This window comes from Sinocyclocheilus grahami, unplaced genomic scaffold, assembly GCF_001515645.1.
Source record: "Sinocyclocheilus grahami isolate Dianchi unplaced genomic scaffold, SAMN03320097.WGS_v1.1 scaffold353.1, whole genome shotgun sequence".
NCBI classification, from domain to species: Eukaryota; Metazoa; Chordata; class Actinopteri; order Cypriniformes; family Cyprinidae; genus Sinocyclocheilus; species Sinocyclocheilus grahami.
In genome coordinates, this window is record NW_015505532.1 from 1,196,750 (window position 1) to 1,208,114 (window position 11,365).

The following is an 11,365-nucleotide window of genomic DNA, read 5'->3' on the forward strand; positions in this document are numbered from 1 at the left end:
ACTCTACCCTATCATGCATAAAAAACAGATTTGTTTAAATTATTATATAGACAACTAATTTATGCCATGTTAAATTATATAAATAAATGACAGCTGCAGTTATGGTTTCATTTCCTCCTGCCAAAACAAAAAGGGAGACATCAGTGTCAGTGAAGATCTTGTGGAAAACAAAGAAAAATCAAGGTAAGCAGAATATTTTCCTATCAAATATTTTCCAATGGAATTGAAAAAAATATAATATCACAATTTTAATCAATATTTTGTTGCATAACAAACATCAACACATAAGTTTACTCTTTTTTTCTTATTCATGTTCTTAGGCCTACTTGTGCCAGATTTTTGGCTTTCTTGCCCTGTGAAGGAGCAAATGTGGGCTACACATCAGCTGTATAGGAAACCGGGGCTAGACTAGATGTCCAGACGAATGTCTAGCCAAGATCAAATAGCATTAACATTTATTAATTTGGCAGATGATTTTATGCAAAACAACTTACACGGAATAGTACAACACAAGCATTTACTCATTCAAATAAAGTTTGTTCATCTTCTCGTGTCCCAAACCGAGACCAATAAGCTAACCTGATGTTCACAACTCACTTTATTATTCAAAAGTACAGGACACATATTTGAAATGTCAAAGGTAAGGCAATTAAATTGTTAACTTCGTTATTATTTATTAGTAATTCTCGGTGTATAATACCGCCCCCCTGTGGCTTTAAATATTAAACAAATGAACCGGTGGAAAAAACCCTCACATGTGGTTACAATGGACTTTCTCATGGCACTTGTATGAGACAAATCAAAATACTGTACGATACAATCCAGATTTACATTTCACATCAATCTCTAAGTCATACAGTGAGTGTGACAGGTATGAAAGTGTGACATGCTTGTACGCGAAGCAAGAAGAAACCCATATTACCTCATAATCAGGCCCGACTCGGTCAAGCTGTGTTATGATTGTTTTCAAGTCAATATATACTGATTGTAAACATAATACTTAACATAAGCTAATATTCTGACTCTGCAAGACACTCAAATATACAGTAAAGAACTTTAAAAAAAAAAACACTACAGACACAAGCTCACGGCCCGAGCACATTTGCGTGGCATATAATGTAATTCAATACTAATATATTTTATACTGTGTGTAGATAGAGGCTGTGACCATTAGAGAAGAAACCCGGAAACCACATTACACAAACCTGGAATAATCAGACACACCTGGGTACTGTACACACCTGGATTAATACAGCTTATGAAGCAGAAACGTATTACTCTGATGCACCTCAGCAGTATTTGGCTGTATATTCCTGACTATAAAGCGAACAGGGGTCTGGGGAATCAGACACATCAAAAAGCACGTTCCATTCACACGCGTATTTGTGTAGGAATAGCTGTCGTCTGGAGATGGTCACATGAGGCCGCCGCAGCAGTTGGACTTCTGCTTCTGTGACTCAATGTAATCATGGATCTTGAACTTGGGATCGTGGGGCTGCTGGATGTTTCTGTGCTTGAGTTCTCTGTGTGGAAATAAAAGAGAAAACATATTCACCAGTTTCAGTGTAATAACCAGAAAGAGAAGTTCAAGGCAAACTTTGAATGATGGTTTGACAAAGCCTTAAAAAACCTTGATGCTCTTAGGTTTGAATAAACTTGTGAAAACAAACTACGCTTCATTGTACTGTATAGAGTGTATTAAAAGATAGACACTTATGACTGTTTAATAGTGACGTGTAAAATTCACTAAATGTTTATAATATATTTTTAAAAAATCCTCAAACCTTGCTATGGCTTGGAAAGCGAGTTCCACATTGACACCGGTCTTGGCACTGGTCTCCATGAAAGGGACTCCATATTCCTTCAATAAAGAAAAAGCAGAGTATTGCAGTTAAATAAACTGCGATGTTTACTGATCATTTGTAATAGCAGGTGCATGGACATGTTCAATTAATTTACACTCATACCTTAGCCAGCTTCTCCCCTTCTTCGTGTGTGATCACCCTCTCAGCGGCCATGTCTGACTGTACGAACACAATTGCACATTAATATAAAACAGCAATGCATTTGTGTTTTTGGAAGACATTGTCTTAACTAAAGCAAAACTACCCTCAAATACAGTACATGTCCTGCTCTATTTAATTAACCAATAAGAGTGAGAATAGAGGTCCAGTGGATGAGACACTGTCTTTTATCAGCTGTTGTGATTTTATTAAACATTCGGAGTTAAGCCTGATATATGGCAGTCTAAAAAAATAAAAAAAAATTTTTTTTTTTTAAATGAAACAATTTATTAAACATTTAGACAAAAAAAAGTTTGCAAATGTGTTTCATGTTTTATATCATATTTGATACATTTTACAACTCATATAGTATGATATAGGAGAATATGGTGCTCATTCGGTGCAGCAAGAAAAATGCGATTCTGACAGCTTGTAATGTAAATCAATGAGATCTTTATAACGTGGAATGCTGGCCTAGTTTACTTTCACTGTAAATGCATTACTGTAAACACTAGGGGAAGAGCTGAAATATTCTGTGGTAACTGCATAATGACACAAATGCTGATAAAAGCTCATTCCAATAAAGCCTACTGCATCATATTTGATATGCAAATACCTAAGTGCTCTAAATTAACCATTTTTAAAGTATAAGTACAATGTAAAAACATCTACACAATAAGTGCACTAAAGATTAATTTAAGTGCAAGTACATAGTAGTTAAGGCCACTTAATATAAAGTGGGGCCGAGTTTTTTTTTCTCTTTGAGTTTGAGCACCATATTTTCACTGTATCATACCATATGACCAGTCAAACCCTGATGTAACAAATATGATTTTATTTTTCGTTACACTTTATTTTAGGATGTCCTTGTTACAGTGTAATTATACATTTAAGAACTAAGTTATATTGATCAACTACATGTACTTACTATACGGTTATGGTTAGGATTAGGGTTTGTCTTAGGGTTACTTACATGTAATTATGTATAATTAATTGTTATTATATTATTAATTACATGTAATGTGTAACAAGGAGGCTTTCTGGCTTCATTAGCCAGAGTGAAAAATTTAAAGGGGTCTGAATACTTTCCGTACCCACTGTGTGTATATATATATATATATATTCTATTTACACTATTTCAAAGTAGCAGGATTTTCTGCTATTTATACAACTTATCACAAATAGTGGCAATTAGCTACACCTCAGTATTGTAGTACATTATAAAACAGTATGCAATAACGTTTTGAGTGTAAACTATAATTTTAATTCAAATTATTAAATGGACGCCGGCTCATTGGGACAATAAAGCCCTCCCTAACCTACTCAATACTTTTCTCTTCGATTATTTCCTTCATTTTTATTGAAAATAAATGCCTTTCTGATGCGATATGAGATTTGAAAAGGGAGGAAAAAAGTTTGACAAAAGGCGGATTCGAACTTGGGTCGATTGCGTCAAAAAGACTATGACATGCACTTTACCATCTACACCACTGGAGGTGTTGTTTGATAATTGTCTTTTGTAATGTCTAGCCAATCACACATTGGTGGGCAGAGTTAGTGTAAATGGCCTCTGAGATATAGATATATATATTTAAATACACATATTTAAACACACACATACATATATACATATACAGTATCTCACAGAAGTGAGTACACCCCTCACATTTTTGTACATATTTTATTATATCTTTTCATGTGACAACACTGTAGAAATGACCCTTTGCTGCAATGTAAAGTAGTGAGTGTACAGCTTGTATAACTGTAAATTTGCTGTCCCCTCAAAATAACTCAACACACAGCCATTAATGTCTAAACCGCTGGCCACAAAAGGGAGTACACCCCTAACTGAAAATGTCCAAATTGGGCAACTTCTTTGGTCGACCATGGCGAGGCCTGTTCTAAGTGGAACCTGTCCTGTTAAACCGCTGTATGGTCTTGGCCACCGTGCTGCAGCACAGTTTCAGGGTCTTGGCAATCTTCTAATAGCCAGGCCATCTTTATGTAGAGCAACAATTCTTTTTTTCAGATCCTCAGTTCTTTGCCATGAGGTGCCATGTTGAACTTCCAATGACCAGTAGAGAGAGTGAGAGCGATAACACCAAATTTAACACACCTGCTCCCCATTCACACCTGAGACCTTGTAACACTAATGAATCACATGACACCAGGGAGAGAAAATGGTTAATTGGGCCCAATTTGGACATTTTCACTTAGGGGTGTACTCACTTTTGTGGCCAGCAGTTTAGTGCATATTATGTGTGTGTGTTTATATGTTGCCATTTGGATTTAAATAGGCAAATACATAAGATTTAAATGAATGAATCAGTATTGCATTGATTAATGTTTCTGGCATGTTGTGTGTTTGTCAGCAATTTTTTAACCCTAACTGATGCAGTGCGTAGATTTTTATTTCTCAAACTGCCATGTTGGAAGACCCATGCACATATTCCAGGATGACAATACCAAAATTAATCAGGCTCAAATTGTGAAAGACTGGCCACAACAGAGTCCTGAACCCAACCCCATTGAAAGACTTTGGGATGTGCTTGAGCCAACTTTACACTGCCTGTTTCAGTCTACTACTTCATTGACCGCCTTTAGCTTTTATAACATTGCACTTTCATTGTGGCATTGTTTCGACAACGTCATACAACATTAACATTTTTTTCCATCAAGAGTTGTTAATTTTTTGTCGAGATCTTGTATTGACAATGGGAGAGTCGAACCAACCTGTAAAGTGGAATATGTACATTTATTCAGCACTGGTTTAAAACATTTTATTTAACCCTCCTGCTGCCAAACTATGGCTTGATGAACTGAGATCTACTCTACACCTGGAACGAACTAGGGGGAGAACATTAGAGTGGAACGACCCAGGGGAGAACATTACAGTGATTTTACCAGTGTACTCCACTTTTGCAACTAGGAACACCAACTTTTCAAAGACCAATAAGCAGAGAACACAGTGGCTGATGCCAATTTTTATTTTATTAGATTTTTTACATAAGGTTTAATGATGGCAAAATTACACATTTAAAGCAATATTTAATCAAAATAAAAGAAAATCTAAAAAATGTAAAATTATTTTTGAACATTATCAAATGTTTTTTATTATGTTGTTATTGCCGCTATTTTATAAAAGCATTAAGTCACTTAAGGCTGAACATTTGTGATTTCACCTGCTTACGTCACTTTGTGGCACGCCCAAGAACACCTGAGACCTATGGTAAAAATCACGGTAATGCAAGGCCCTACATGACTTACCGTTTTAAAAAGACTTGTAATAAAATGAAGATGGCATATTTACCCTGAGCGTCTCTGTAGTACGCGTGAGTAACACTGCGGAACCTCTCCTGACCGGCCGTGTCCCACATCTGCAGGAGAGGAGCGTTAACAGGTGAAGCATAGATGTCATGAAGGGGTACACTTAGGACACTTGACTGGGGGAAAACATTTCCCAATTAACCTGAATTGACCCTACGTATCAACATGAACCACATCTGAAATGTGTAACTTTTCCAAATCCGTTATAGAAAGAGAGAAACCTGAAACCATTACGAATAATTTGTTTTGTGATTTCGTCCTGATGTAATAAACCTGACCTTTGAACAGGCAGGAGGCCAACCAAATTGAATTTTGTGAAGAAAATGTGAACGACGCTTGCCTGTGCAAAACACACCACCACATGCAGTCTGGCTGGTTGCTAGGGCATTCCTAGGTGGTTGCTAAGGAGTTATCAGTAATTTCCAAGTAAGAGTTCACTCCATAGTCTTTATGACATTCTGGTCTGTAGATACAGCTCGGCTCCCTCCAGTGTTGGGAAAAGTTGCTTTTAAAAGTAATGGATTACAATATTGCGTCACTCCATAAAAAAAAGTAACTAATTGTGTTAATTAGTTACTTTTTATGGAAAGTAATCCATTATGTTACTTGCGTGTTTCTTTTTGTCACCTGAGCTGGGCTTGCTCATTAATTTTTAATAACAAATGAGGAAAAAGTTATATTTTTGGCAACTGTAAAGGCCCTTTTACAACAAAACAAATAAATAAGCGTCAGGCTGAAGAAAGTGCCAATGCGCCCAATTTCCCTCAACATGAAGACAAGAGAGACATTAGTGAATAAATGGGTAAACAAAGTAACTTGTGTTACTTATCTGAAAAAGTAACTCATGTATTTTCTTGTAAATTTAAAAGTAATGTGTTACTTTACTAGTTACTTGAAAAAAGTAATCTGATTACGTAACTCGTGTAATTTGTAATGCATACTGGCTCCCTCCTTCACTCTAAAGCTATGGGATGTGTGTAATCCGTTTTATCATCTGATCATAACAGCAGCCGTCTGCTCAAGTTGCACGATTTGAGGCATTATTCATGACCATATGACAAATAGTACAGGACAGGAGTTCAATACAGTACTCAAATCAATATAATTAATAGTGATGCTTGTCTTGTTTGCTTACCTGGAGTTTGATTTTCATGTTATCCACAGTCACCACCTTATTCTACAAGCAACAGGAAGAAAAAGAAACCCATTAAAACACAAAAAAGTACTTGGGAAACCACATTACACTTTCTTTTTCACAAATGGAAGACAAAATAATGAACAGTAAACGGTTTGTTATTCAAGGAAATCACACACAACCAAATCGGAAAACAATTTAGCTACTACTAAAGTGAGATCTCTTAACTGTGCAATTTTGCTTTTGTGTGGCCTGGCTCTCCACATAGACTTAATTATATAGTGCAGATGAAATAACAGACCAGCTCCCTGCTTAATTTCCTGTTGACGTCAGCCGTTACTTCCTTTGTGAATTAAATGTTTTAAAAATGGCACCTTCTGCACTGAGAAGACCAGACTTATCAGATGTTTTCATGCACCAAATGGCAATGCAATCAGAGACATCAGTCACACAAATGGAAGTGAGAATTTCAGAGATGATTAATTCTCATCCGCAGACATTTACATACAGGCACCCATTTAGGCCGACTGTAGTTAATGCTGACGGATAAAAAAAACGTAGGTGTTTAAAGCTGAAGCGTGTCATTTTATCGCCACTTTCTCCTTTCTCAGCTTAACATGCAGAGAAAACACAAAGTAGTTTGATTTGTAGTTGCCAGCAGTTACACAGAAACGGCGCCCTTCACCTTTTCATTATGTCACATTATCAGCAACAGGAGAGTAAATGACGACAAAACTGCTTATGCGGTGGACTACAGAGTAATCGTAATCACAAAGACACACTTTGGCTGCTTACTCCTTCTAGGAAGTTCTGCATAAATTAAATCAGAGCAGAGCTCAAAGCAATTCGAGGAGAACATTAACCGGTTCAATAAGAACGCAGGTATACGTCTCCATTGTTCCTTCAAACACCATTGCATATCTGACTTGAATGAAAACACAAATCTTTTTCTTGACAGAAGTGTGTTCAGCAGAGCTCAGATGTCTCATTGTTTGTCCAAGGGCAAGCCAACAAAAGCTGCACAAGAAGATCAAATTAAATCCACCGAGAAAAACTGTAGTGCTGATTAGGATTGGGAATTGGTTCTTTTTCAGAACCGTTTCAGTTTTATAACACCAAATTTTAACAATACTCAAGTATTGATATTTTTGCATTTGCTTTCGAAAATAAATAAATAAATAAATCAAAAAGGTTTTTTTTCTTCTCCGGATGGAATAGCTAATGGACCCGTTTCACATTTCTGGGTTTCTCATAAGCAGAAGTCATCATAGTTAAGTTAATTTCTATAATGCTAAATGGAAACAACAACAAAAATAATTTTTGGCATTCCTATTTTTTCCAATAGTTACTATTCACTTCCACGTTTGGAACGACATGAAGGTGAGATGACAATCTTTTTTTTTGGGGTGAACTATGTCTTTAAATTAGTGTCAGTCATGAACCAATATTGATGGTATTTCCTCGAAAGTACTAAAAGAATCAATAATGGAAATGTTAAAAGACTGGGATCAAAGCCAAAATCGTTACATTCCTTACAATTTCCACTCCTGCAGTGGCGATGATATATGACTATAGGATATTCATCTATCACTTGCACTAGGAATCTGCTTGATCTCTCCAAGTCTCAACCTATTATTTGAGAAATGGAAACCCGACCTTGTTTCAGTTACGAGGCCCTTCTGACACCGGAAAGGATATCCATTTATGAAAAACATACATCTTTCAGCGCCTCTGCCTATCCAGCATAAATCAAGCATAGCCATCAATTTGTTGTAATGGCTTTCCATTTCTCTGGCATCAGACTTGCTCTGCTCTGGCTCCCACACATCCTCATGCTGAGCAAGTGCTACAAGGAAGAGCCCAAAATAGACACAGGCTATAGTGCTGCCGCTGTGCCATTCAAAAAAAAAAAAAACACCACCGAAACGCTTCACTGTTTCCCTGAGCCACAGCAGATAAGATGCTTCATTTCAGACTCATTTCAGACTAATTTCAGACGTTGTTGGCAGGCGATCAAAGAATGAGGGTTTAAAAGGTTTTTTGAACTTCCTAAAGACACCTTCTGTCTGAAAGCATGGCACTTTCTACTCAAATCTTGACCGTTTCAAGGTCTTTTATGCTAACCTTCACTTTCTTGCAAAAACACACACTGCGAATCCAAATTGACTGTGTTGGCTTGAGGGCAAAAATCTATTAGTGGAGCATGACAAACTTCATTTTCCTCCACTAAAATGCGCACCCTTAACGCCAACTGACAACGGCCTCTTAGTGTGTTGGCGTATCAACCGTGATGGCTCCAAAAAATGAAAACATGACTCTGACAAATTTTAAATTCTCAGTTTGAGAAAATAAACCCGATGATGACTCATCTTGCATTTAGGGACATATACCAATTTTTGTCCAATCAAATGCTCTCTACAATGACAATGTCAGTAGTAATTGTAACTATAGCAAATGATGAAATACAGGCCGGTGAGCTCTTTGATAGGTCGCACTCAAACTTTCTGTTTTAATAGGATATGCATCACTTCACTGGGTCTCTAAAGTATTGATGAAACTGAACAGATCTTTTCTTCCGTATTGCGACAAAGTGTAACAGATTATTGTAAAAGGAAACGTAATGTGAGACTTGGTAGGGTTCTATTCTGTTGACTGGATTTTGAGATGTGGCCTTTGCACTAAAAAAAAACGAATTCCAGCTTGCAGTCAATTATGGAGGGACGGAGTTTAAGTGGACTAAATTACTCAAGGTCCACTATGTCAGATTGCAAGGTCAATTTTTTTTTTTTAAATAAATATGCATGGATGAATCATTCACATTAAGACCACATTAACATGCATTTGGAAAATAGTACAGGTGAGTTTTCATCTCACGTCGACTTTAAATACACCCCAGGTGAGTTTTAACCAAATATTTTCTCTTTTTCTCCCCAACCAAGTGCTTGGCAGGTGCAGCTCAAGACCCAAAGTGTCACGTGGCGACGGGTTAATCATTTAGCCAGACTGAAACGTGAAAAAGCATAAAATTGGCCTGTTATATCCAAACACTCCCAAGATATCTTGAGTGGCACAGTAGCTTCACAGATTTGTCCGAGAGGCTGCTGGACTGCACCAGTACCACTTCAGAAGACCACAGAGATTTGCAGTTAAATGCCAATGGAGAGTGAATACACACACACACATACACAACCTCTCTATGATGGAGTGCCAGAACGGCTTATTGATTAGATGCTGGATGTAAGTGTTAAAGGGTCATAACATATTTTTCTAAGCATCATGTTTTTTGCCTCTGAGGTCCACTTATAATATTACATTTTGATGAATAATTTGCTCCCTCTTTCTGACTCTCAGAATTAAAGAAAAAATATTTTAAGGATGCTGGTGACGAACCCATTTTTGTGCCTAGTGCTCTGAATGGAAAGAAGAAAAAAAAGCAACAACAACAAAAATGTTCCACAGAAGAAATAAAGTAATACATGCTTGGAACGACATCAGGGCAAGTAAACGATGAGAGAATTTTCAATTTTGGGTAAATTATCTCTAAGTCTGTGGAATAAACACCCTCTTCACATGAGCAATAGCACTTTGCTGTGAGCTGCGGGTTTGCTTTCGGGTCTAATATAGTTTGTGATGTCTCATCCTTCAACAACAGCCTCTTGGCAAAGCGGCATTATATTGTGACATTTGTGTGATTCATAAAACAATCTGCACTAAAATGTGCTACTTAAACTGTTAAGATGAGGCCGAAACAATCATGGACTTAAAAAATAAATAAATAAAAAGACAAGCTGCTCTTTCTCGACATCATAAGCATACTTCTATTGTTAGTTAAATAGAAAACGATGTAAAGGCTAGCTTGTTCACACCAAAGACGATAACTGTAATGATGTTTATAACCACTGTATAAACATTCTAATTCTATGAGAACCCAGCAAACGAATGTTCTCAGAACACTGGTTAACATGTAAACAGAATGTTCATTTGAATGTTGTTTAAAAGTTCTAAAATGCATTATTTATACATTGTTCATGGAACTTTTTTAAACATTTAATATGGATGCACTCCATGTCTTGTGCGTTTTTAGACATTATTACTTGTTTCAGAACATTTAGAGGACATTCATAACTAACGTTCCAATAATTTTAGCAAAATCAAACCGTATTGATCAAATTTCATAATAAAAACATGGAGAGCCAATTCAAATTCACCTGACATTAAAGAGCTTGAGCATTTAAAGCAGTAGGCAACAAAACTTTTAGCTCTGAAACTTACAACACATCAAACGCTTATTTCGGTTCAACAAAAAATAGATTCATCTTGATATGACCTCCATCAGTAGACATAAACAATGTATAAAGAGAAGTAAACCAGCTCCATCCACTGCTGGCTCACCCTAAAGTCAATCCCCACTGTGGCAATGAAGTTGCCTCCCAGAAAGGCACCATCTTTAAAGCGCACCAGGACGCAGGTCTTCCCCACTGCCGAGTCTCCCAGCAGCATCACCTAAAGGCATCAGGGTCAGAGACAGCTGTTAGGCCTACAACCACATCCTGGTTTTGTTTAATGAGCTCTAACTGTTCACCAACTTTATGTTTAAGTCAACACGGAATGACATTCACAACCCACTTTACTTCCATAAATCGACATTTTTGAGTGGAACAAGACAAAACTGTCAGTCGAAAATGACTTGAGCGTGGAAAGTGTGACAGGTGGTTAAGAGAAAGGGTTTGAAAACAAGAGTGAATCGAATGATTGAGAGTATTATACAGCAGCAAATTATGCACAATATACCAGGAACATGCACTTAAATGTAATTAGGGTTATTTTTGCTTCCATGTTGACTTTAACACCAAAACGCAGTTGTTTTTAAAGGGGTCATATGACGCGATTTAAATTTTTC

The 11,365-nt window shown here is 36.8% G+C and overlaps 1 protein-coding gene across 1 annotated transcript; it reads right to left on the reverse strand.

Annotated features, from left to right (window-relative positions):
- Positions 1-293: 293 nt before the first annotated feature.
- Positions 294-10,977, reverse strand: LOC107548693 (ras-related protein Rab-37-like). Its single transcript, XM_016229481.1, has 7 exons — positions 10,858-10,977; positions 6,466-6,507; positions 5,314-5,380; positions 5,194-5,227; positions 1,968-2,046; positions 1,785-1,861; positions 294-1,523 (listed from the first exon to the last, which is right to left on the reverse strand). Exons 1-7 carry the CDS (start codon positions 10,963-10,965, stop codon positions 1,415-1,417), a joined length of 516 nt encoding a protein of 171 aa, XP_016084967.1. The 5' UTR covers positions 10,966-10,977; the 3' UTR covers positions 294-1,414.
- Positions 10,978-11,365: the final 388 nt, after the last annotated feature.

Bases quoted from the DNA above. Each gene is read 5' to 3' on its own strand.
- LOC107548693 (XM_016229481.1), bottom strand. From the start codon at position 10,965: ATGCTGCTGGGAGACTCGGCAGTGGGGAAGACCTGCGTCCTGGTGCGC. The intron at 6,508-10,857 runs GTGAGCCAGCAG...TGTTGCTTGTAG, and splicing joins CAGTGGGGATTGACTTTAGG to AATAAGGTGGTGACTGTGGA. The intron at 5,228-5,313 runs GTAAATATGCCA...TTTTTACCATAG, and splicing joins GTACTACAGAGACGCTCAGG to GTCTCAGGTGTTCTTGGGCG.